General features: G+C 46.4%; 1 protein-coding gene across 3 annotated transcripts in view; it reads left to right on the forward strand.

Moving 5' to 3' along the window:
* The window catches only part of IRAG1 (inositol 1,4,5-triphosphate receptor associated 1), a 1,278,759-nt gene that overhangs the window by 574,126 nt on the left and 676,860 nt on the right, over nucleotides 1–27,773 (forward strand). For all 3 annotated transcript variants that reach the window (XM_069623652.1, XM_069623654.1, XM_069623653.1), the window contains one exon: nucleotides 11,076–11,254. In XM_069623652.1, the coding sequence (XP_069479753.1) occupies nucleotides 11,183–11,254 (72 nt within the window). In that variant the 5' untranslated portion in view covers nucleotides 11,076–11,182. The remainder of the gene's footprint in view (nucleotides 1–11,075; nucleotides 11,255–27,773) is intronic.

Consider the following 27,773-nt stretch of genomic DNA (forward strand, 5'->3'; position numbering starts at 1 on the left):
ATAGTGTCACAAATTGCACTTAGCGGTTACGTGCATCTGTGTTATTTATTTATTATTTATAAACAATTCTTGTAACATCGCGCCACATGCCCATGAGCCTCAGGGCGCGCACACGTAAACAATAAGACAAACAAGAAGCACAAACAGCATTGAAAGCGACGAGCCGGGGACAAAAACTCAGAATCCCTAAGGAAGAACTCATAGTGCAGGCATTGGAACCAGTTATTAACCAGATACCGCTGATTACTTCGCAAGAAGTCACAGCAAAGGTATAGATGTCATTCAGAGCTGTACACCTAAACTGATTGCTGATTGGGCTTTTTTTAATAAGTGCCTTTAGTTTGCCTTTTCGCACTTGTATAGTATTATAATCACGTGTGCCTTTGTATTAGACAATAATGTTTACAGTACACAGTATATGCAAAATCTAGTGTCTGATTTTACCTATAATGAATGAGCAAGTGACAACTTCAGCACAATCACTCATGTCCCACTGTCCCATGCCTGAACTGGCATGTTACCACATGTTTATCAAAAAAGATAATATATACACATACATGATTTGCTCTCCAAACTAGGGCTTCCATATTTTGAAAAATGCATTCAAACACCATGAAGCAACATAGAAAGAGAGACCTGATGGCTAAGGTGTCCTGCATCCATTGCAACCATAAGTGCAGCAGAAACAGGCTCGGACCAGCCTATATGGCAATAGGCCCCTGGCCGAACCAAAAATACAAAATGCTGGTGTGGGCCAGTTTTTTTAGTCAAAGTGGGCCATTTTTTTGCCAATGTGGACCAGTTGATGATTTACGCCACTATGTGGCTAGTAGTTTTGACCAGTGGTATAGAATACATATTCTTTAAAATGCACAATTTGCAACACATTTTATCAAAACAACTCCCCCTTGGGTACTACTCAAACAGTGTCACAAAAGGAATGAACAACCATTTGCAACTGTGAGCCACTTTTTCATTGGTGCCTGAGACAATTTTATGGCCCAGTCCGACTCTGCAGAAACTGTGGAAAGTGGATCTTATTCTCCGGATTCAATGCCTAACCAGATAATGCAGGATCACTGTTCTTTTCTTGCATTACTCTGTTAACACCCCCTGTTGACTGCCTTCCCATAAATCTAAAAACGGAAAGAAGTGAAGAGTTCATAGAAAGTTACTGCTCTGCCACGTTTCCTGTTTGTTTTACTGTAGCCTGGCAACCTCTTCACTGTCAGAGAATGCATCTGCCCTCTCACTTCTTCCTTCCCACATCCCAGCCAGAGCTTCACAGGAAGGGCCTCTTGAGAACTCTCTCCATCCTTCTGCTCTGCAGCACGTTCAAACCAGCCAAGCAGAACAGAACAGCAGCCAGGGAACACGTGTATATTACAGAGTGACGAGGTGAGGGCTACTCTCGTGCACTAACACACGCAAGCGTTTGCCCTCTCCCTGTGACGCAGTTTCAGAAAGTGGGAGAGTATGTTTCTATAGCTGTCTGTACCCAACGTAGGCTTAGGCTTGGACAAACTTTCTTGTAACAAATCCGAATAACCTGAATTTTGGGTAGTTTTCCCAGGACAGACGTCGTGCGGACCTTTTGAAAATGTAGTTTGAAGATCGACCACATGGCTTAAAGGGGGACATGTGGTTGGAGCTCCCAATCAGTTTAAGGCAGCTTTCAGCGAGGCAAGAGATTGCTGCTAGAAGCAGGCTTGGGGAATTAAGGGAAGTCTTAGTAAACTATGGTGTCTTTAGAGTCTCCCTAGGAAGAAGGGGAAGTAGTGAGTGACTGGGACTCAGAGACTAAGATTTAGGGTTTCTTTTGAGTATGCAGTGCTGTGTGACACATTGAGCGATATGGAGTATGTGAACAACAAAAGCATCAACAGCAGAGATATGGGGAGTTGGGCGACACACAAATCACTGTCCGTCTCTGAAGCAAGTGTATGAGACACATGCCATTGGATGACACCTGGGGGAAGTCGCTGGGAATACGTACGAGCAGCTTGTGGGAGAGGCTTGGTCATCTGACTTTGCTGGTAGATTGCAGAAGAAATTTGGGGAGGCAGCCGGTGATACACTAGTCAGTGACCACCTTCTGAAGTCAGTGGACCAGACACATGCCATTGGATGGCACCTGTGGGGTTTAGTGGCAGGAGCTGTGAACCCCAAATGGCAGCTTGTGAAAGAGGCACATTCACCTGATTTTGCTGGAAGGCAGTAGCAGGGATTCTGGAAGGCAGTGGGTGGCACATAATCGGACACATTTGAAACATGACATCATTAAAATGAGCGAGAGGCAGGAAAGGATGTCATTTCACCACAATGCCAGGGGTAGCGGAAGTGACATCACATGACCCCTGACTCCCCTGATGACATCACAGGAAGTGATGTCATTTGACCCCACCCTTAAGTGACATCACAGGAAGCGATGGAACTCAACCTTTCACCCCTTGTCAAAACAGGAAGTGGCATCACATAGCATTGTTCCTAAGTACACTACGAAAAATATGGTTAGGATATCACTATAATGTGATATACATTTCATACAAAAATGGATCGCCATATGTATCATTCAGATCAGTGTTTATAGGCCAAAGGCATTGCTAGGGGGCTTAGGGGGCGATAGCCCCGGTGTTATGGTTGTAGCCCCGGATAGAAGCTCAGGAGCTACAACCAAAAGGCTAGCGAGCCCCGAGTCCCGACAACCCCGACATTAGCATAGCCCCGGATCTCTTCCAGACCTAGCAATACCCCTGGGTGTAGGCCCATCTTACCAAATTACTGTGAATGCAAGCAGACATCCATGGTCAAATCATAATGATATCTTATTATGTAGCACTTACACTTAAATGCTTTATATAGAGCAAATATACATAAAATATCACCCAAACTCGATGGTACTCATTTATCGACCTCAGAAGGATGAAAGGCTGAGTTGAGGTGTTTAAGAACAGATTAAATCAGTGACTCACCCCCCTGCTGTGTGCCTGAAATAAACCTTTAATGAGTCTAGCAATTATTGTGGATTCCATTCTTTCTTATTTAGGGTCACTGCTGAAAGTGTTAGACTCGTGGAACCCCATTTTCTTTTCTTTAAGAGGCCTGATCAATAAAGTCAGCCTCTCCAGAAGCAAAGAACCACATGGCACTGGCCACAGGAGCTTGCATTTAAACAAAACCAAAAAAAATAAAATAAGATTTCTCTTTTTTTTCCAGGGGTAGCAAGGGAGAACACAGGGGTAGCAAGGGAGACCCTCAGGGTCGCAGTTGCGACCCCTGGCGACCCCAAATGACATCCCTGGAGGCAGGGGGAGACCTGCTGCTTGTGATTTTGTGACTCTTGCAGTGTGCACTGTGGTAGCCAGAATTTCACATGGTCAACTGAAGTTATTGTCCTACTCACATTTAACAACTGTCCCAAGTTACTTTGGGGTACATGATCCAGCAGAAGAAAATTCACCTTTGAACATCCCGAGAGCGACAGAGGAGGTAGCATTGTCAGTTCCCCACAGCATCTCAGGCATATAAGGAGGAGGTGCCCAAATCGTATCGAATGAACATGAAGTCTCGGGAGGATAGCTCAGGGGCAACATGCTTGCCATGGAAGCAAGACGATGTGGAGCAAAACTGGTTCGATCCCCGGGTCCGCTCTAAGAAACCTCCGGGTATTAAGCACGTTATAAATAACCAAATAAATAAAATAAAATCAGGGAAAAACAGCAACAAATGAGGCTTTTGTGTCCTCAGTAATTGGGGCTAATCATGATTTCATGCACAATCCAACACCTTTTGAATTTGCCCCAGAAACAGGCAGGAGTGACACCTCTATCGAACACCATGATATCAATCTCATGTTGTGTTGTGTGGGCCAGATGTTATTTCATGTCCTATAAATATTTGGAGGTACTAGCTCTGGTAAAGAGCATTTTCATGAGCAGAGTCACACATGGATAGATTCAGAATACAGAATAGGTCATTCGCCTCTCAAGAGTGCATTTGAACCACCATTTTAGACTGATATTATCTTAGTGGAAAGCCTTGTTTTCTGTCAAATTCGCACACATGTGTTGCAAAACACAAACGACCATTTTGTTTCTGAAAAGAGCTTTCGAGCATGGAAAGCAGGGTTCGCTTTTTCATGGGTCTGCACCAGGAGATTGCTCCACCTCTGAACCTGAACAGGACCAGTGGCACTTGCCCCATCACCACAATGCACAAAAAGGACACTCCCTGAGGTGTCTGTCCATCTGTCACCAGTGAACGCGCTGCTACTGGTGGTCGACTGGTCGCGCAGCGGCCACCATGCTTGTCCTTTTCCGGTCCATCTAAACAACAGCAGGAACCCATCTGGAAATGATTCACTGAGTCTGGAGGCAGGGCCTGATTTGCAAAGCGTTTTTCAGTGCTTTGTAAATCAGGCCCTGCAACTCAACCGAGCAATTCCAAAATAGTACTTAAACTTCCAAAGAAATATTTGAGGCATTCAATCATTAAATAAGTGAGGAGCTTCTTGATCTGAGCATCTCTCAAATGTGCACATTTCATGTGATACAAGATACTACACATTTTCAGTTTTGTGGTAGATTAAGCCCACAATGAATGGATTAGCTGGTAAAATAACTATGACCAAATAGATTGTAGCAGGCTGCGTGGATGCTGTTACTGGTTGGATGCTCACGTACATTGCTCTTTCGATCTTCTACACTGCATTGCACTACAGTAAGCAGAACTGGGAGAGAAAATGTGATTATGATATAGTCATATGCTATTGTCTGTCCAAATCCTGATTAATTCAAAATACACCACCAACAATGTAAAGAGAAGGTTTTTGTGATGCATGGTCATAGCAGGCAAAGCCATACTTAGAGTAATGTATCTGGTCTTTAAGCCCAAATATTATGAAAGTGGATAGTTTGAGGATGCAGAATGATTCTGGGCTTAACCCTTTGGTGCCATCAAAGCCTCTTGAGTGTTTCTTTATTGCCTATACAATTTCAAACTGGAATTAGGGAATGATGTCGCCCATATTCTGGAAGTCACCAGCAACAGGAACGCTATTGTTACAACCGCTAAAAGCTGGGCTGGCTTCTGGGAAAAGTTCTTATTATTAAGGGTTGCAGCCTTTTCTGGGTCTCTTATTCTGTACTATGTGTAGGTGATATTTCTATATCTTCACTTATGATTGGCCATCGCATAGAATTATTTTAGGTTGGTCAATCACCTTCAGAGTCAGTAGATATAGAAAGTACAGCCCTTGAAGCCAATGGAACATCGGTGGGGAGGAGTGTGTTATGGACTAAGTGGTGGAAGAGCTGGGGCCGGCAAAGAGCAAATGTGTCGGGGCACTGGGATCAGGGCCTGATCTTGACTCTGCATCTGACGGTCATATTTGGCATTGATCCGTGGTAAATGGGCTAGGTGATGTGGAGGCTCCACATCACACAGGAAGGTAGCTGTTCCAAAAGAATGGAGTGGCCGGATGTTGGTGAAGAATGGACAAAAGTGGGTCAGTGATCTCCACAAGACACACTAGAAAGCACTCTTCTGGAGAAAATGATAACCATATGCTGCATGCCTGGAAACTAGATCTGGGATGGCATTCAGGTCAAGGAGGGTGGGCAAAGGCAGCAAAAAGTGACAAAAGGGCGAAATGGATTTTGAGGGCTTAGTGTCCCATGTTTACTCACAGGGCTGACACGAGAAGGACTGCATTAAAGCTCTGCAAAAGGCAAGCTAGCAGAGGCCATGCCAGAATAGCCTGCTGAATGGATTGGAATTATGCACACCCACTATGGGGCATGGATCGGTTTGACAAAAGACCAGGTAGAGGTGGGTGCATTGCGAGTGCCCATTAGAAAGGAAGCCTGGGCACAAAAGACAGGAGTCATGAGATGGTAGCAGAAGGTAGAAGTGTGGGCAGTGGGAAAGGATCTCTCCCTCCCCCCCCCATGTGTGTCTCAACTATAGAATCCAGATGCACTTCAATAAGCCCAAGAATGATGCTGACTCAAGGTTTCACTTGAACCAGATCAGGCTTACCCCCAATGCACTGGTAGCCAATGATTTAGGGTTCTTTATGCATTCAGGTGATTCAATACTTCACTTGAAATAGATCAGCATTACCCCCAATGCACTGGTAGCCAATGACTGAGGCTGCTGTATGCATCCAGGTACTCAATGGTTCACTTGAACCAGATCAGCCTTATCCCCAATGCACTGGTAGCCAATGACAGGGGTTGCTTTATGCATCCAGGTCCAAGTTGCTTGTTTGCACCGTTAGAGTCAACAGGCACCACATCAATACATGAGGTATGGTTGTTGCAGTCCATGGACGCCAATTGATCAAAATAACATGGATAACTGTATGGCATTGTGTGCCTAGTGATACCACAAGACGTCATATAACATGTCCTTTGGGCCAATGATATTACATTAATGACATTGCATGACCGCTGACCGTGATGATATCACGGCTTGTGACTTCACTGATGTTTTAAAAGGTAAAATAAGTGTTCAGATTAATAAAATAATCAATTGCAACTATTAAAGACCAAACGTCTTTGCTGCTTTGAGATGTCATGGTTGCAGTCAAGATATGTTCTGGCATTGTCATAGCACGTAATGTAGACCATCTCACATGTCCAGGATTCAATGTAATGCATGCAAACATGTGAAGAAACAACTTCAGCGGCAAATGCCAAAAAAACGTAAACGATTGGAAACCATTCTCCAATGGACGAGTGAGGGAACATGTTGTTTGTGCAGCACTCAACACATTCAGCATTGCCTTTAGGTGTTTATAGTTAAGCATCAGGCTCGGACTGGCCTATAGGGCAATAGGCCCATGACTGAACAAAAACACAAAATGCTGGTGTGGGAGAGATTTTTTGTCAAAGTGGACCACTTTTTTTGGCCAGCCTGGGCCAGTCTGATGAGTTATTTCACTATGCAGCTAATTGTTCTGACCAGTGTTGCTGAATAAATATTCTTAAAATGCACAATTTGCATAATATGTTATAATTAAAAATAAACCTTTGGGTACTATTCAAACAGTGTCACAAAAGAAATTAATAGCCATTTGCAACTGTGGGCCACTTTTGCATTGGTGCCAGAGACCATTTTATGGCCAAGTCCAACCCTGCTAAGCATTGTAACCATGACAAGTGTTTGAGTTATTGATTAAATACATTTTGTGTATTTTACACAGTCTCTAATCCTAACATATGACAGATGTATAACCCCTCTCCACTGGCAACAGAAATTCAAAGTAAAGGAGTGGTATGGGGCACCATTCCCCCCCCAAAAATCATTGAAGTACTCATCAGTGTCACCTTGGAAAATAGCAGTAGACTGAAGGTAGATATGCAAATTAGCCTCTCTGAGGAGCTGTGGCCAGACATTTTTGAATCCATCTTTGCACCTCCTCAGGCAATGTTACACATTGTTCAGTTTATGCTACTCACTGTATAGTGCAGCGATTCAACGCAGCTAGTTAATTTCAGGAGGTAGTCTAGAGTTAACAGTGTCAGGTTTCCAGTTAGTCACTGGTTCTTCTTACTTTGTAACATTTAATGCAGCGTGATAAAAATTAGTTCTAAAATGGTTCCCCAGAGAAGTCGCTTTCAGGACTCAGTTTGATGGCTAATTTACGTATTTCAATATTCCCCATGGTGCCAATTATGATTACTGTACCATTTTAAACATAAACGATGCATGACATTACTCCTTCAACCAAACTAGTTTCAATGATCGATGAGTCTGTAAAAACAATTGCCTGACAAAAGACCCATGAGAACATGACTTGCTGTGAAAAGTTGCCATCTGTGAGGGGCATAATCCTTAGCTTTTTTTGCTTTTCATTAGTAAAATGATATAGGCACATCTGCCACTGGAAGGGATGCCTGCTAATCAGACCCCCCTTTCATGATGCTCAATGCCAAAGCATAGTGCTCTCATGTACCTTTGCTGTGGCCTGTTTCCTATCATCTCCAGCGACTGCTCTGCAGTAGCAGTGGGGCAGTTTCAAAGGGCACATGTGCATTCCTGACAGCTAATGGAGCACAAGGTTCCAACATGGAGAGTTATCTTTTTGATGTTCTTCACTTCTGATAAAACATAATTGTATACAGTTTTCAGCCTTATGGCACGCTAAACTGTTAATATAAGCCATGTCTGGTTATGACATGGTGGTTACTAAGGTCACACAATTGTACAGCCACAGTATTTGGATATCATCTTAGTGTCAGCTTGTTGAGCAGTGCTCCAGCTATGTCAAGACTTTATGGATTAGCCATCTGCCCTGGCTGTCTCCACAACTGCAATGTGGGACCATTGTCAGGAAGCTGCCTCTTTGATCCTCAGATGAAGGTCAACACCTTCCTGCCAGTGCAGAAGGACCCTCCCCTGGAGTTCCCATGGGAATCAGAGCTTCAAAGACGGTCATCACATAACAATGCCACACTCACACGAGTGTGCTCATCACTGGAGTCCCTTTGAAATCATCAGACATGGGAAGGTGCAGAGTTAGAGAAGCCAGAGGAGAGAGGTAGACTGAGAGAAAGGTTTCACCATCTTAGTTTCTGTTAGCATTCTCTACAACCTCCTGTCCACCCTCACTTCCTTTAGACAAAGGACTCTGGGTATAATGTCAGAAGTCAAGGGACACTTGTTACAGCATCCAGGATTGAACCCATGAGAAGAGCCTTGCTTTGGGCAATCAGCTTTAGCAGTCTACCTTTATGAGGGCAGGAAATCCTGTCTTTAGCAGATTCATCTTTGGACTCTGAAAGATTAAGTAATTCTGTTGGGAATACAGCCCATTCCGATGTCCGCTACCATAGAGATGAAAACAGCAGCTCCCAAGGCTGAGAAGTGCAGTGCCCTCTAACCATCCGCACGGAGCAGCAAGGGTGACAATGCTGTAGGACCAACCCCTCTCTGCTGGATGTGCACAGAAATCAGGATCCTGTTCACTGGGGGTAATGGACCCCATGTAGGTGTCAGAAAAACTCCTAGACTAGAGGTCCACAACATAAGACTCAGCTTGCCAATGGAAACCCTGGTTTGGGCCTCCCAGCATCCCAGAAGTCCAGAAGCATCTCGAATCCTGTTCTACTACCTCGAGTCATCCTCGTGCCTGGCCCCTAACTCAATTTGAGCTGCTACAGGACCCGCATTGCTGCTTTTAGTACTCTGCATTTTTCAAAATGCTCATCGGCACTTTGGAATATCCGGATACTTGCTTGAACCAATTGCAGCAGACCACATTGATCAACTTGATCTCCAGCTCGACCTGCTGGAAGACACTGTCTCGCCTTTTCGAACACTGACTCCACTTTGATGCTACTCCACCACCAGACCAAGCCATTGACTCTACCATCTAGAACATGGACCCCATCCAGTGGGAGTCTACGCCTCAAACCATCTCAGCACCGACTTGCCATTGGGGCCACACATCTCTGTCTTCTCAATGATGGCTTGAGCACCTATTAACAAGTCGCAATCCTGTTAATTCCCAAAGACAAGAGAAAACAGGTATTTGAAGTGACCCTATTCCCCTTGTATGACTTAAATGACCATAGTGACTTTGAATACCCCCTTCGCTACATTCTTAAAGACATTGGGCCTCATTATGAGTATGCTGCTCCAGTAACAATGGTGCCGGTAAGTTACCGAACCGGCATACTCCGAGTCCTGCAGGAGGGTGTTGTCCCTCCCGCCAGGTCTGACCTGGCGGGCAGAAAGGCACCCGCTCGCAGGCTTTGACAGAAGTACCGGCACTGTTGTCAACGGTGCTGGTGCTTCCGTCCTCCCCATTCCCATTGAGTCCTATGGGACACAAATGGGACTGGGGAGTTATTTTTTCTGAGGCCTGGCAATGGGGAATTACCGGAACCGCCAGGGCTGTCATGCCCCAGTAATTCCCCATAGCCAGGCGCCGGAAAAAAACACACTCCAGTGGCAGCCATGCCATTTTTACTGGCACGGCTACCGCCAGGGTCATAATGAAGCCCTTACACTAAAACACTGACATTACTTCTGAAATGTCTTGCCTGAACATCCTTGCTTTTCAACCCAGAGTATCCGCTCTCATCAACAGTCTGCTTTCTCTGTGTTCCTCCTGCAAGGGTGGGTCTTTAGTGGTTTTAATTAGATGACTGCATAGCTTGTTTTTATGAAAGTTCAGATTTTTATAGAACTTGGGTTGAACATTCTTTCATTTTGGTACCATTGCACTTTTGTTGTTTGTGTTGCAACTGTATCAGCACAAACCCCACCTGAAGATATAGCCTGCCCTCAGCCCACACTATCCACATTTGTCTCGGGAGGATAGCACAGCGGCAAAACACGCTCACCTTGGAAGCAGGACGACACAGAGCAACACAGGTTCGATCTCCGGGTCCGCGCTTAGAAACTTCTGGGTATTAAGCGCGTTATAAATAACCTATCATATCATATCATAAAGAGGCAAAGGACGCACACCTGTCAGGATGTGCCGGGTTCACCTTTGTGATTGGGATAACTGTTGGTTTAGTAGTAGTGTGGGGCTGATGGTAGTAGTGTGGGACTGAGAAGATGCTTCAGCCACTACTCATCTCTCTACTCGTGCAGAGAAGTTATTTCTTCACACTTGCCTCTTTGTATTGACTTAAAAAATATGACTTCCCATTCTCTGCAATAAGACGGTCAAAACGAAAACATGGCTTAAAGTCCACCCACATGGCGGTAAGATCAGGGAGCATGACTGGGCTGTGGGGCAAGCAGATTCTCTTAGTTTCCATAAAGGGGATGTAATCAGGCGAACTAGTGCAGTGGTCCACGAGAAGAGCTCCTTTGAAGGAATGGCGATAGAAGAGATGGTTGCGCAGTTAATGAAAAAACAACAAAAGCAGACGACGGTTCATTACATGGCTTTACTTTCAATGAACTGAACTCAAAGACCTACTTCAAAGATACATTAAGTACAACAAGTTTTCATTTTAGAGTTTAATATAATTTGGGTTTGTTAACTGATCTTGGTGTTTACTCACATATTTGGAAACAAATGCAATTTGTCTTCTTGGCATCTTCTGCAGACTGAGGGTGAAAGGCTACCCTTTGCGGTTGACTTGGAAGAGCGACTCTCCGCAGTGCATGTTGACTTCAGGACACGTTGCAGTTCACATACTCCATACCACCCGCCATGCCAACACCAGCGGAAGATGAGGAGCAACCTGCCGAGTCGCAGCGTGCCGCATCTACTCCTCAAAATAAAGTAAGACTTCATTGGCCAATAGGCTTCCTTCAAATAATGTGTTATCTAGATCCAGTTTCGGACCAGCTGCATTGTCTATTTCAGAGTATACATTGATCCATCGTCTCACTGAACAATAAAATCCAGTGCATGTTTTCTGGCTGTCCACAATGAATATGTATAAGAAAAGTTACAATACATTCCTGTAGAGATCATTTGGGTAGTTTTGATCATTCTGAAAGCCCCTCTGTATTTTGTTGTTTGTTGTGTCGAGAAGCTCAGCCTGTATATATGTGTGTGACTTCAACGGAACCTTGACTTTTAAACGTTTTTGATGACATTCATCCACACTATCACTCCCAAAACATCTCTTCCTCAGTAGCCTATCAACCGGGGTGGCAGGGGTGGCAGCTTGCTCCCTCACTGGGCACCACAGTGCAGACAGAATAGGAGAAGTCGGAGCAGTTCATTGTTGTGAAGGGAACAGGGCACACGGCCCCTTTAAGGGAAAACGAAAGCAGGAGAGGGACAGGGGGAGGGGCGGGAGGAGGGGAGGCGGGAAAGGGAGAAACGACAGTTGGCAGAGGAATAAAGAAGAGTTAAGATGCACATTGACTCTGCGTCCTTATTTGGGCCTAGCACGCCCACAACAACTGGCGACGAGTGGAGGAGAACCCACGCCCTCGCGGAGGTGTAGGAGGAGTGTGGAGCCGCCAGCAAGGAGCAACGCAGCAACGCAGCAACGCCTGTGCGGCGTTCCGGCAACCCAGCCCAGAAGAAGGTGCAGAGGAGAAGGAGGAACGCAGAGAGCTGCCGGAGTCCAGGAGGGGCTCGGCGCCACCAACAAGAAGCGACGCAGCAGTGCCGGTGAGGAGGTCCGGCAGCCCAGCCCAGAAGAAGGAGCAGAGAGGTTGCAGCCCACCTGGAGTAGCGGCGGAGACCTGCAGAGCACCCGGCGAGGAGAGCCGAACCGCAAAGGAGGAGCAGAAACACACCGCCTGCGCCCGGGGAGGAGGCCCAGCCGCGCAGGAGTGAATGAGGAGGAGTCGAGGAGAAGACAAAAAAACACTGCCCACGTCTGAGGAGGAGGCCCAGCTGCACAGACGGAAATGCAGCGCATCGCCCACCGAAGTAGCGGAGGACCAGAAGGCTCACACACAGCATCCAGGCCAGGAAGTGCCACGAGCAGGTGCAAAGAGACACCGCAAAGGTACGGAGACACAGGGAGGGCCTGGCCCGTGAGGGGAGTAGCACAGAATATACATAGCAAACGCCACAATACGCCACTTGAAAGCGAGGAAACAGAGGCCCGCATCAGTCGTAGCGATAAGCCACTTGAAAGCGAGGACACAGAGGCACGCATCAGTCGTAGCGATAAGCCACTTGAAAGCGAGGACACAGAAGAACACATCAGTCATAGCGATAAGTCACTTGAAAGCGAGGAAGCAAGGGCACGCACCGGCCATAGCGATAAGCCACTTGAAAGCGAGGAGTCAAAGGCACCCACCAGTCATACCAAAAAGTCATGTGGAAACGAGGACCTTGGCAGTGGCACCATGACCACTCCCAGACACTATTGACCATGTCACAATCAGGAAGCGCAGCGGTAGACACTATTGCACCTGCCACACCAGGTATAACTCCCACCAACCCTGTATCTTTCCTACACCGCCCGAACCCGTTCCCACTAGAACCCCAGGAGAATCAGGGCCAGAGGTGGCAGGAGTGGATGGACGAGTTCGAAGAATTCATGAGGGCTGTAGGAAACCAAGACGCACCAAATAAACTAGACATCTTCACGAACCTGGTCGGAAAAGACATAAAGAGCGTCATCAAAACCATCCCGTTAGCAGAGAGGACGACATATCAAAAACTCATTGAAGCCATCAACAGCTGCTTAGTAGTTATCCCAAATAGAGACTATGAATGCTACATTTTCAACTAGTGCACTCAGATGCCTCAGGAGAGCATTGGACAGTTCATACTGCGTCTTCAGAGGAAAATCACTTACTGCGACTTCCCCAACTTCAATGACGATGAAGCCATCCGCCTAAGAGTCATTGAAGGGTGTCTGTACTCAATATTTCGTAAACACCTGTTAAAGAAGCCGCTACCCCTGAAAGATATAGCAGAGTTAGCCAGAGTATATGAGAGGGTGGACATCCAGGCTGCCCACATAGAGAACCCAAAGAAGACAGATTCCATAGCAGCAATCACCAGTAGCCAGCCAAACCACCAACCCGGCAACGCCTACAGACAAGACCAATGGAACTCCATGAGACGAGGGCCACCAGAAACGCAATGCTACCGCTGCGGTTTTGAATTTCCACAAAAAGGTCAATGCTCCGCAATAGGCCAAATGTGCATAAGGTTTGGCCAAGAAAACCACTTCCAGAGCATGTGCTGTGAGAAAACACCCCTGCTATCAGCATACCGGCCACCAAATTCACAAACGCCAGTGGAGACATTTTGAACCGCCGAGACATTTCAACACACGACTGTACCCCGAGTGGGAGACAACCAAAAACAACAACCCCAGAACGATGGCCCCCCGGGTTCATTAGAGCAGTAGAGAATCTACAAGTAGAACCGGCTAATGAAATCTACATTAGCTAAGAACAAATATACCACATGCAATCTTACCCTGACGAAGAACCGGGAAGAGAGAACGCCACCCGGGCCCCATATGAGAACCCACCCCTCGAGGAACAACCACTTGAACCGGAACAATATGCAGAGTATGATCGATACAGCAGAGAGTATGTCCGCCTCATCTCTGACTCCACAGATGACAGCACGGCGCCCCGGGTGACAGTCTGCCTAGGGGGAACTGACATCCCGTTCCTGGTAGACACAGGCGCCACCGTCAACGTCATGAGTTATCAAACATACAAAAACTTGGCCGACAAGTTCCTGCTACAACCATCAAAAGCCCACATATTGCAATGGGGTGCAACACAACCACTGACCTCCAAAGGACAATTCATATGCGATCTGATACATAGAGGGAAAAGAGTCCAGACAGCGATACATGTCATGCACAGCCCGGCGACAGGAAGGTGCCTCCTCAGCCACAAAACAGCCATGGCGTTACACCTCATCGATATCCACTACGACCAGTAGGAAGCGATTCAAGGGCTCCCACCCAACTCCCAATACATACGGGCCATCAGTCTGAAGCCACTAGACATCGAGACACTAAAAACCGCTTATACTGACTTGTTCGAAGGTGTTGGCATGCTGAAAGACAATGTAATCAAACTGCACATTGACCCATCCGTACGACCAGTGCCACAACATTCCAGAAGGATAAGGTTTCATCTGTAGGCAAAAGTCACCCAGTTGCAGATGCTACTAAAAAATGACATCATAGAGAGAGCGGTGGGACCCACGCCATGGGTGTCCCCACTTGTAGTGGTCCCCAAAGCAGACGGACGCCTTCGCCTCTGCGTCAATATGAGGATCCCCAATACAGCCATTCAACGGGAAAGACTTAACCAAGCCACCAAATTCTCAAAGTTAGACCTCAACCAAGGCTACCACCAGCTGGTCATCGATCCCGAATCAAGATCCATCACAACCTTCACTACTCACGAAGGTCTGTTCCGCTACAAACGGCTGAAATTCGGCATTTCATTCGACGCCGAGATCTTTCAGGAAACTATTTGCAGGTTAATCAGCCCAGTCATCAATGCGTTCAATTACAGTGACGACATCCTCGTCTTCGGAGTCACCCAAAACCAACACGACGAGGCCCTACACCAAGTCTGTCACATCCTCCAAGACGCTGGACTTACACTTAACAGCCAGAAATGTGAGATCAATACTCACACCCCATGCTTCTTCGGTCACATATTCTCGGACCAGGGCATCAAAGCCGACCCGGACAAGATTAGTGCCATAACAAACCTGTCCTGGCCGAGGGACGTATCCCATTCCTGGGTATGGCAGGATGCTGCGCCTGCTACCTTCCCCAATACGCCACACTCACATGCCCACTACGACAACTGCTGAAAAAGGATCAACCCTTCACGTGGACTGACCAGTGCCAACAAGCATTGTCCTCATAAAACAGGAACTGGCAACCAACCGCCAACTGGCATACTTCAACCCTCAATGGCACACCAAAATCACTGTAGACGCCAGTCCGGTAGGGCTAGGGGCAATACTGGCCCAAACCGACCCTCAGCACGACACCACGACCCACATCGTAGCATATGCCAGTCACGCACTGAACTCCACCGAACAAGCCTACTCACAGGCAGAGCGCGAGAGTATGGCCACCGTGTGGCATGCAAAAAATGTCACCATTTCATCATTGGACACACCTTCACGCTAATAACGGACCACCAGGCCCTGCTAGCTCTCTTTGGCAACACGAAAATAAAGATGCCACCACGCATCGAACGATGGGGCATTTGCCTCCAGGAATACGACTACACCATCATTCACAAACCTGGAGGCGACGCCAACCCTGCGGACTATCTGTCGCACCACCCGGACGGGGTGTCCGACAACATGATGCAAGGAGAAGCTGAAGAGTATGTGGCGTACTTGTCACTGAACGCCCTTCCCCCAGCGATCACAGCGCAACTGTTCGCGGAAAAGAGCACAGCAGACCCCACCATCAGACCAGCAATACACCTCACAAACACGAATAAGTGGCGACAGGCGGCTAACGAACACTTTGAGCCGGGGGGGTGGGGGGGAAGTATACAGAAGAAATCTAGCAAGAATGGAGAAAATACACAGTGAACTAGCCACAACAAGCCAAGGCACCCTACTCAGAGGAAACCGCCTCATAGCACCCAAGAGCCTGAGGAAACTCTTGGTCATGATTGCACACAAAGGTCATCAAGGCCTGGCCAACACGAAAAAAATATTACAGAACCAGGTGTGGTTTCCCCACATGGACACTATTGTGGACGACATACTGAGACATTGCAGCCCAGGCCAAATAAATGCAGCCAGCCCACCGCCATGCCCACTGCAGATAGTCCCCCTCCCGGAAGGACCATGGCAGTGCATGGCACTTGACTTTTCGGCCCACTGGAAGAGGGAGGCCACCTCTTGGTGGCCATTGATGAGTACTCCCGATTCCCACTGGTGAAACATATGCAATCCACAGCCTTCCATCACATTGTGGGCACGGTAGACGAACTGTTCAGTGAATGGGACATTCCAAAACCAGTGAAAACTGATAACGGATCCCCATTCCAAGGCCAGGAATTCAAGAAATCTGCGGCACACCTAGGTTTCCACCACCAAAGAATCACCCCACTATGGCCACAGGCCAACGGAATGGTGGAACGCTTCATGGCGAATATCAAGTGCACACGCCAGAAAGAGGCAACAGACCAGGCCTCGATGCTACAGGCCATCTCACAGATGCTAAGAAGCTATCGACACACCCCACATGAGGCAACCGGCCATACCCCGCCTGAACTCATGATCAAGTACAAACCACGATCCCGGCTTCCCCAACTCGAGGACTATACGCCCGAGGAAGACGAGGAAATAAGACAGCGAGAAGCAGAGACAAGACAAAAGGCCAAGGAATGGACTGACAGGAAACGGAAAGCCAGAGAGCCGCTAATCTCTGCTGGGGAGACAGTGCTGGTTCAGCAGGCCCAGCGCCGGAAAACAGACTCGACATATCGGCCCGAGCCGATGATAGTGACTGAAGCAAAAAGGCCCATGATCACTGCGATAGGGGATCAAGATGAGATAACCAGAAACGCATCCTTTTTCCGTAGGATGTTCCAGGAAGCTCCATCTGAGGACATGCCCCTAGAGGAGGAGGAGCACGAGGACCCGAAGGCCCCCCAGATCCACCTGAGGCACCTACGTTAACAGACACGGGCGACAACGGAAGTTACCAGGCCCAACGGCCCCGCAGAACAGCCAGAAGGCCCACCTGTCTCATTCAAGAAATGTAGACCACGGACTTACACGATAAGTAAGGGGGGGTGTTGTGAAGGGAACAGGGCAAACTGCCCCTTTAAGGGAAAACGAAAACAGGAGAGGGACAGGGGGAGGAGCGGGAGGAGGGGAGGCGGGAAAGGGAGAAACGTCAGTTGGCAGAGGAATAAAGAAGAGTTAAGACGCACGTTGAGTCCGCGTCCTTATTTGGGCCTAGCACACCCACAACATTCTGGACTCCCCCCCCCCCCATCTGCTGCCTCTGTAGGCGGGCCCTGGGGCTGGACAGGGGTCAGGGCTGCTCATTCTCAGCCACCCTGGGCGGCAAAGCTTTCACACATGTTTTTGTGTCTAGCAATGCCCATGTAATGGGCAGCAGTTTAATTTAGTGGCTGCTGCCACCCCCTTTCCATTTTGGACAGTTGTTGAAGGGACCTGCTCACCATCAAGGCTCTCATGAGCAGTAACAAAATGCAGATGACAAAAGGCACCCTAACAATTGCCTCTCAATTACGGTTGTGTTAGCTTCGCCTTTCTTAAGCATGACCGATTACTCAGTTGCACAGTAATGGGGAAGTTTCCAAATGAAAAGCCTGCAACACTCCCCCCAGTTACCTACCAAATATGTACCAAGACAATGATATTGAGTAACACAATGAAGCTCCCTTTACAGGTGCAGGTCTGTTATGTTTACTGGTTCGAAATACAAAAAAGGGATTTGTTTTTCTATTGATAGTGGAGTTTTCTTAAAACCATGCATAACAACAAGCTGGAATTGTGTGACAAATGTCTATACCCAAGTGACAGTGATACACAATAGGACTGATTTGCAAAGCCTTTTTCAATGGGGTTTTCCGATTCAAAAGTGTTTTTGTAAATCAGGCCCACTATCTTTTAGTGTGTGTCTTAATGTGCAAAACAGTGGTGTGGTAATGGAAATGTTTCTGACATGCATTCATTTCCATTGTAGGGCTTGTTGCTTTCCATTCCAGATGAATTAAAGCCGCAGATATACATTTTGCCTTAAAATGTTTTTATAAGTAATGACATATGTTGTCAGGTTGCTTTTCCTCTGTGATGTGCATATTTTGCAAGTAGTCACTTTAAGATAGTAATATTGTAGTCCTTGAAAGACAGAGCTTATATATGTGTGCCAAGCAAAGCTCAGAAAGTATGTGTTCAAGTGCCTAAATTAGAGAGTGTGCTAAAATCTTAGCTTCACTGCTTAAACAAAGTGGGTGATTCTGGGCAAATCATTTATTTTCACTGTGCTTTAACTGCAAAAATGTGAGTCTTTAGAAATTATTAATTTCACACTATTCGAGAAAGTAATTCCCTCCCAGTGGGACAGATTTAATGGTTTTAGGGACAACAGCTTATGCTCCTCTGTCAGTAACCTCTGAAACCATCATCTAGAATTGCATTATTCTTGCACGGGTTCTCTTTTCATTACATAACACTTGATTTCACAGGCAGATATATTGTTTCACTAGCCAGTCAGTGCACCAGAGGTTCTAATATAGCAGACTGACTGTGGCAGAACCAACGTTAATTTCCTCCCCTGTTGCTGCCAATCATTGAAATTGATTGGGTTGTCCAGGGTACTGATACACAATGGAATGAAAGCAGCTCTTTAATATTCCCGTTTATGTTATATTATTTAGGCTGGCATCACAAGGCATCTGCTGTTTCATGGGTTCTTGTAGCTTAAAGAACTGCAAGAGGTGTGGCGTAGAGGACTGACATTAACATGTGCTGCGCATCAAACCACCCAGTAATTGGGCAACCTTTTAACCTTTTTCATTTTGTAAAACATCCTTTGTCCAGCGTGTATGCCTTATTATGCCATATTATAATGATATTAGGCTAAGTGATGCTATGTCAGGTGGCACTATGCCATGGAACAAATTCAGGGCCCACAGTTTCCATTGACTTACTCAGCTCCTCCCTTCTGACTGCTTAATCACACATGAATGACACTCCAACTGTAGTATCACTCAGTCTTACCCGGGATTAGGGTAAAATGCAGACGACTATGCACCACGAAGTAGCAGTTGATAAAGTCTTCATTTGAAGTGTTAGTCTACCTCCCACCCCCTGAAGTTTCGGTGTAGTTGTACCACTGTCAGCCAACATGGCAAATAATACATGGGGCTGCTTTGGAGACCTTTCCTATCACATATATATGCCTTCCTTAATGTTGCATATGAGTGTTTGATGTGCAAATGCTCTGTACATGACGCATACCATTGCCAAGCGATGACTACAAGCACATGGGTTTATCACAAAGGCTCCTCTGAGGAGTGTATAAATCTTCAACTTATTAAGACATATAGGACACTTTAAGGAAATCTCAAAATGTCTAATCTCAGTTGTGAAATAATTAACCATTTCTGGCTTTCAGGCTCATAACAAAGAAGAAAAGGTTTGTTTAAAGATGTTTGCATGAATGTGTTTGAGTGTATGCTTCTTTGCACGTATTTGTGTGCCCTCTTGTCTGTGGCAAATGGTAGTTAGTGGCCACGGATGCTGAACTAGCGGCAGGGTAAGCATTTATTGATATAGATTGCAAGATTTTATTTGGGCGCTAACAGAATTAAAGGTCTGTAGCATGGGCATATATTGAGACAGGCCTTTTTTGGGCACTAGCAGCATGAACATGTGTTTTACACTAGCAATGCTGGCATGTATTGTTGAGGCAGCGTCATTTATTTCTTTGAACAAAAAAATATGAAAGAGGGACAGGCCTCATGATATGGTTTGAGCAGAACCTGCTTGAGAGTGGAGCAAAGTGGGAGTTTATTGCTGAGGGAACCTGCAAGGTTTTATTTTGGGGACAGCGAAAATCAACACCTTTTACAAAATATTCCTTTGTATTGTTGGTGACCTCGTATCTATTGGAGAGTCTAATATGTTGCCTGAAGAGCGGATTGTAAATGCTGCATTTTTACCCATGTTTAATGAATTCTTTGCTGTGAAATGGACAATTTCATCTCATTATATCTAAAAGTATTTCTGAGGCGAAGCACCAGTCAAACCCTTACTGGATTAGTTGTACGTGCGGTTAAACAGTTAATTTCACAGAAAACATTTACACCCCTCCATTTTACCAGCTGCAACCTCTCTAGACTGTAGTGGTATTGTTGGAGTGGGGCAAAGAAGCTCATGGAGAGGGCTAATTAGATTTTGCAATCTTCTTTGACCACACATTGGAGAACTCAATTTCTCCCATAAAAAAGGACCCCTTTACACCTAACCCCTGCACCCCTCCCAAAGCTGAATACTCCTTGCTCTTCCAGGCTAAATTACCCCTGCCAACGTCTCTCAAAATATTTACCTGCTTTCATGTACCCTTTTCTCAGACCCACTCCTCTTTTCTCCTCAAATAATCGTCTTGCCATCCATGGCAGGGACAAAATAGGCTTACTTCCCATACAATCCAGGCACTCTGAGTCAACTATGCAGGGGCGGCTCATCCATTACGGGTCACAGGGCGTTGAATCACTCATTTTGGAAGAGCTGCCAAGCCAGCTCAGTGAAAATACAAACCGCTCCCTCGGCTGCATTGGCTTGAACTGTCAAAGGGAAATCTGGGTTTCTTTTGACAGTTCACACCTATCCGATGGGCCATGCAAAGTCAAGGACCTCTTGCTTCCCTAGACTTGCATGGCCCATTGGGGATGCAGGCTGGGATACTGCAGTTCTGAATCTGCATAGGGGCGCTTCTTGCCCCTACCTGCAATTTCAGAGCTTCTGGGGCATACTCTATGGGACACTCCAGCATACATCTGCAGGAACTAGGAAGCGCTCCCTGCTTCCTGTTTATGTTGCACAGGAGCAGGAGAGCTATTGTGGGACTTTGGAGACTAGATTCAGGACCAGGGCTGCAGATTCTTTTTAAAAAGGTGTACACCTATGTGTACATAGCTTCATGTGTAGGAATGAGTGTATGTGTGGGTGTGCGCATGAAGGAAAGATTATATGTTGTGTGGTGCACGTGTGAAAGAGAGTATATGTTATAGGTGCGTAGGTAAAAGAGTTATGAATGCTGTTAATGTTTATGGGTGTGTCGGGGTGGTCAAGGAGGGTCCCCTTTATTACAAGGCATTCATGCTGCGCACACTATATTGATGACGCGGGATGTCAGCAAACTGGGATGTGTTGCAAATCCGTATGAGTCACATAGAAAAATACAATATTAAAACTGCAAATGCAACACAAACACAAATCCATACAATGGGGTGCTTTTTTCCACAGTTAGTTGGTACACATGCATTCTAAAGTAGCAAGGACATTCTTGGTGGAAAAGAGAATTAGTTACCTAGTAATTAGATCATACGAACAGGGTTAAGTTCACAGTACTTGCAAGGGAACAGATGCTATCTAGCCCTTTGTATTAACATCTTTAGAGGGGATTAGTCATTTGTTTGGTGATAATAAACATGAGGCCCGAGGCCAGGGTCCGACAGTTAAGTATTTTTTCAGGTCATCAGAGGTTGTATGTGGCTGCATTAATTAGATTAAGGCGCCAGGAGCCTGTGGAATGGAGATCACAATCTATAGTTCAAAGAAAATCCTCTTTATGCAGACCTCGCTCTAGTTGCCAAAATAGATCAGCACGATCATATGCAATCATACTTAAAGTTAAAGGCCTTCGGCCCGTTATTGCTTACAATGAATTATGTTTTCAATAATAATGTTTAACCCTGCACCAACGTCATGACCTGCTACGGACAAATCCCAAGAAGAGGTGTGTTTTTAATATGATCTGAAGATAATAATGAAGATAAGCCTGGCCAATGAAAATGGAAGAATTGGGAAAAGATGGCACTTCTTTGAAGAGGTTTTGTCTAATCATTCTTGGCGATGGAGGGTAATAAAAGTATCTGGGAGTGTTTTCAATTTTTGCAAAAGGTATACAAACTGCCAATTGATGTTGTATTGTTGAGACCTGGGGTTAGTTTGGTCCTGCAACACCATCTAACCGCTCCCGGGGCTTTTGTACAATAAACTTGCATTATGTACAACCGTGTACTTGCTTTGTAAGTGGTGGGCCTGCTTTTTGGTTAAGGTGATTAAAGGCCCAACCCCACAGGTGCACAAGTGAATGTGTATGGGTATGTGAGTGAATGTGTATGAATGCATGAAAAATGCACCCCATCCTCAAGGGCCCCCAAATCAGAGGCCCGTTCAACAGCATAATTAGCGGGTCTCTGATTTGGGGGTGCAAGAGAAGTGCCCCCAAATCAGAGGCCTGCTTACCAACATGGTGAGCTCAACGAAATAAACGACTCACTGTACTGGTCAGTGGGCCTTTAATTTGAGGATGAATCAAAGGCCCGCTCATCAGCAAAGCGAGGGACACTGACAGTCCGGGTGAGCGAGCCTATGATTTGGGTGAACCCCGTGACCCCGCTTCCCCAAATCAGAGGGCTTCTGATTTGGGGATGTGGGGCAAGGGATGTGGGGGAGCGGAGCATTCTTTACTAGGCATCAATGTTAAAGCAAACATGATATGATGATATTGGCAGAGCCAACTCGAACATGTTTTCTTATAGTATCATTACTGGCATTATGCACAAAGCAAACATGACTATGTTATTATATCGGAATAATGGCAAGCATATGTGCAGCTGGCATGGAAATGCATTAGCCCAACCAGCATGAACATGTTTTTTACTCTGGCATATATTGTGGGGAAAGGCATCTCTACAAAACTGATTGCAAACTGTCTGGCTTTTCACCCAGTTGTTCACAGAAGGTGTGCTGTATGATGCATCATTTTAAGTAGACAGGGTTGGGCACTATGTTTTGACTGAACTTGTGCAGCATTGAGATTCTTCTGGGGTGTTTTTATAGTTTTTGCAGCAATGTCACAGGAAGGGGAGGTGTTGCCCACACCTCGTGCATATACTTGGATTTAGTCTGGCCCTGATACCTTGCACTCAAAGAAATACTATTCCCATTCTGGTTTCCAGTGTGTTTCGGGTTTTTATTTGGGTGAAATAGGCGGGCCATAATGCAACAATTCAAACCATTATTGAAAATAAAATTCTCTGGGTGAGAACCCCTCGCCCTCATGAACCACTCTTGCTTTATTTGGGCGCCCCCACTGCGCGCAGTCGCTCACGCTTATTTCAAGCAAATATTTACACCCCTCCAAATAATAAATACAGTAACCGCTACTGCCACCAGCGTGGTGATTTAATGTAGTGTAAAGCCTTCACAACATCTCTACCTCATCTCTTTCTCTCTATACATAAAGCAGAAAACCTGTCAGTTTGTTCATTATACAATTCCACACCATTTCACCAATCTGCACAACATTGTGCATGGTTGCCTGTTGGCACCCTTGGGACATGAATGGCTACATGGCATTTGGACACCCCGCCCCTTTCCCCGGATTTCAGCTCCTTCACACATGAGACAGTTGTGTGACATCAGGAAAACGTCAATGTGGTCGTAGAAGGACCAGTCGAAGGTCATTTTAAGTGTCTCGACACAACGAACAAAACTCAAAGTCTCCAATAGGACCTGGAAAGCCATGTTTCAATGCCCTAGGACGCACCTTTTCCAAAATATATTCGCACCGTAAAGCACTGCAACGAACTGTAATGCACCAGGGTGAGACGACAGGTGGGGAGAGCGCACAGAGGCTTCCAATATGCTGCAGCATGCCAACTCTCGCCTCCTCTCCGCGTCTGCTTTGGGGTATGTCAGCCAGCCACACTTGCCCATTCTCAGTGCAGTTTACTTCAGAGTGCAAAACACATCAAGCGATACGCGACTCAGAAAAGCCACCTACATGATCATTGATTTTCAATAATTGATGAGAGTGTTATCATGTCTGTCTACAGAACCCGTGCGGAGTACGGGCAGTGATCGAAGTGAGCGGGAACGGTCGGGAGCGGTGTTGCACTACTTTTATTTTTCTCTGTTTACCATTCCTCTACATTTTACAATTTATATTCACCATTCTATGCAGACGATTTGCCAATTCATCTCCCTGTGCATGTATAAAGTTGTACGAGGAGCCTTACAACAAATAGGAGCCTTAGTTACTCGTCACTTAGACTATTCGAATGCCCCAGCCGCAACACTTCTCACATGTTGCACTATGCTTCCACCTACCCTCTCCCCTGCCGAGACCACAGTTCCACTACTTTTTTCTGTACATTTCTACCACTGAGCAGGGTACTTTTTGCTAGTAAGCTATAAAGCTTGCAACATGGTTTGGGGATGGCCAAATAATTGCTTCCAAAATCAAGTTTATAATAAAACTAGATGTGGAATTTTCATGAAGTAAACGTATCACACTGAGAATTAAATACTGGTGAAGCACAAGCCGTGCAGTCCACCATACATGTCCGAGTAGTGACCTCTCTGTACATGGGGACCATCAAACACATTTCACTTTACAAATGAAGAATTAGATCGTCCTCTGAAAAGTTGCTGAAATGGTGCAGCCCAGTACTGTAGCTAGATTTCCGGAAACATTGTCAAGCAGAACATTAATAATCCGGCGTGTTTCCGCTTAGATGTCTCATTATCTCTGGAGCCGCCAGTAGGACACACTATTCCAGTTTCTCGCTGAAAACATCCGCTTTCGCACTCTCGGAAAACAATGTCCGTCATGAACCCTGCCATGGGCTGTCAGGCCTTCTGCCCGAGCGCCGCTTTGTGCTGACGCTCCGCTTCCTGGCTGCAGATAAACACCACTCTTGGAACGCAGCTCGGAGGCCTATTGGTTCGAAACATAGGTCTGGTGGGCTGTCTTTAATCAATCACGTGAAGCTGGCAAGCAGCACACGAGACGACGGCCAGGAAGAGGCGAAACCAAACATAAATGCCAATAAAAGTACTGAAATATTGAGTTTAATGAAATTACGGCAGAGTTGCACACCTGCGCGAGATGCATTTGCACACGAAACCGTTCATGGTAAGTAATCCGTCACAGACTAGTGCAGATGCCTAGGCACAGAACTTCAATGGGACTCATAATATCATTAAAATGTGCATCCAGAAAGTGACACCCTCCAGAAAGTCTTAGGTCATTATTAGTCTGGGGGTATCCCGCTGGTAAATAGGGCGGGATGCCAGCAAACGGAATTACCCTTACCGGCACTTAGTCTGCTGGAATTACCTGCAGATTCCGAGTGCCCGTAAGGGTATGTTAATCCCCATTCCATGATTTACCGGGACTACCACCTCTGGTAATACCAGTGCTGCTAATACTGGCTGTTTTATGCTGGTGGGGTACCTGACTTACCTCCTGCTCTGAGATGGAGGTAAATCAGGTACCCCACCGGCAAACTTGTATTTTGCTGGTCCGGAAACGTACCTGTAAACAGAATAACCGGCACGTTAATTCCAGACCGGCAAACCTATAATGAACTCCTTGATGTTCTTTTTGGATGGAGCAGCTGAGTTAAAGTCAATGCAACTGCACGCTTCTTCTTTTTCTCGGATTGGAGAAAGGAGGACCCAGGGCAGCAAACAGGACAGGTTAAAACTTTGGGGGATGGGGCAATCTCTCTGTGGTCTAGTTGATTGAGAATATCCCTGCAGCAAACATCAGCAGAGTTATCTTACTAGGAATGGCGCCTGTAACCAACAGGCTAACCACAGATCATGCAGCAGGCACAGTAAACTGCAGAGCTAGCTTACCAGTATTAGAATCTGTGACCTCTGAGCCATCTCATCAGGTTACCCTATCTTGATAGGGAGGGGAGCTACTGTTAATCAGCATCTATGTAGCGATTTATAGATGCACCAAAGTTATCTGATGAAATAGAATTTGTAAAGTACATTTTATTTATTGGTTATTTGTAAGGCGCCTATACAACACATGGTGTTTCAAGGTACCACAAGACACAAAGGGGGGGGGAGAAAGATACAACGGTCCTACTAGGCCTTGTGACATTCGGATCGTGCAAGTGCAGTACAAGAAATGCGAGGGAGGGGGAGTGCAGGGAAGTTCTGGACTGAGCAAAAAGCGAAGTGCTAAGGTGAGAAGGGAAAGGGGGGAAGAGGTGAAATACAAGTGCTAAGGGGAGGCTAGAGGGCAAGTGCCAGGGGTTGCAGAGGTGATGGTCAACATGATAAGTGTAGGGTAGGGAGGTTGGGCTGGGAGGGGGATCAGAGGAAGCCAGGCAGCCAGTCACTGAGGCAGAAAGAAGGTGTTAGGGGAGGGTAGGGGAGAGTGAAGGAGGTGGAGAAAAAGAGAGTCTTGAGGAGCTTGCGGAAATTAAGGAGATCCGTCTCAAGCCTGAGAGGGTTAGGGAGACCGTTCCAGTGGGCGGCTCCTGCGGAAGAGAGAGATCTACTACCACTCTCTGCTTAGAGAAGCGTCTAATCTGCAGAGTGTTGGAGCTAGAAGACAGAGGGGCTCTAGCAAGGAGGTATTTAGGGAGAGAGAGTTAGATGAAACAGGGTCCTAGGCACCAGAAAGCCTTGTGGATGATGCAGAAGGTCTTAAACTTGATCCTCGCAACAACCCGGAAGCCAGTGGGGAGAAATTAGAGCTGGAGAGATGCTGTCCCTGGGCTTGAGGCCAAGGATAAGCCTTGCAGTCCTATTCTGGAGTATTTGAAGGGGCGAAGGGAGGATGAAGGATGATTGAGGAAGAGGCTGTTGCAGGAGTCAAGCCTATAGAGGACCACAGCACTGGAGGCATTGAGTTTCTGGGGAAAGGTGAGGAAAGGGAGAATGCCTCTGAGGAGGTGTAGCTGATAGTGGGCCTTCTTGGCAAGGTCTGCAAGGTGGGGCGAGAATGAGAGAGGAGTCAAAGATGACATCCAGGTTTTCTGCCTCACAAGAGAAAGGGGGGAAGGGACCCATAGAGGGCGGCCAGAGGGAGGGATGGAAGGTGGGAACTGCAGTCCCAATTAGAAGAGTCTCAGTCTTACTGGCATTAAGGCAGAGATCATTGGCAGCACACCATGACTAAATAGCAGTCACACAGTCAGGGAGGAGAGAGGAGGAAGAGGAGAAGGAGGAGTGAAGCTTGAAGGAGACACTCATTGTACCACCCTATAAAGGGAGAAAGGCTGTCATGTGGACCTTAGGAAGTGGTATTTGGGAAATTTTAGCACAGTTCACAAATAACGTCATATGTGATGTCAGATAAAAGCAAAGCAGGAGCTTCGTACTGCATGTAGCGATGCAGGTGAATAGGTAAACTCACAGTTGAGATACCGAGTCTGCTTTTGCAGAGCTATTGGGTTTGTTGAATGGTGGCACCTCCTCGCCCTCAATTTGAAACTCACTCTGATACACTAGACAGTGCTTCACAAGGCACACGCCAATAACGTGTTGCCATAAGGGCCCCTGTAGAAAACAAATCTGTGTATGGGAGCATGATCAACAATGGTGTGCTGCTGTACAACCCAGGTAGTAACTTCACGGTACAAACATCTCATATGAATGCTAAATGCAACAGTGGCTCTAAACCAAAGTCGGGGAGGAAGAAAGGTGTGCAGCTGGCTAATGAATATTGACAGCTTTCTGTTTCCGTACATGGGTATCACCAAATGGACACTCAGGGTGCAGGTACTTTGAGAGTATAGGATTAGCTGATCCCAGGCAGTGGTCAGAGATTAATTTATGTGCTGTGTTC

The sequence above is a fragment of the Ambystoma mexicanum genome, chromosome 11, assembly GCF_040938575.1.
Source record: "Ambystoma mexicanum isolate Mex_15411 chromosome 11, UKY_AmexF1_1, whole genome shotgun sequence".
NCBI classification, from domain to species: Eukaryota; Metazoa; Chordata; class Amphibia; order Caudata; family Ambystomatidae; genus Ambystoma; species Ambystoma mexicanum.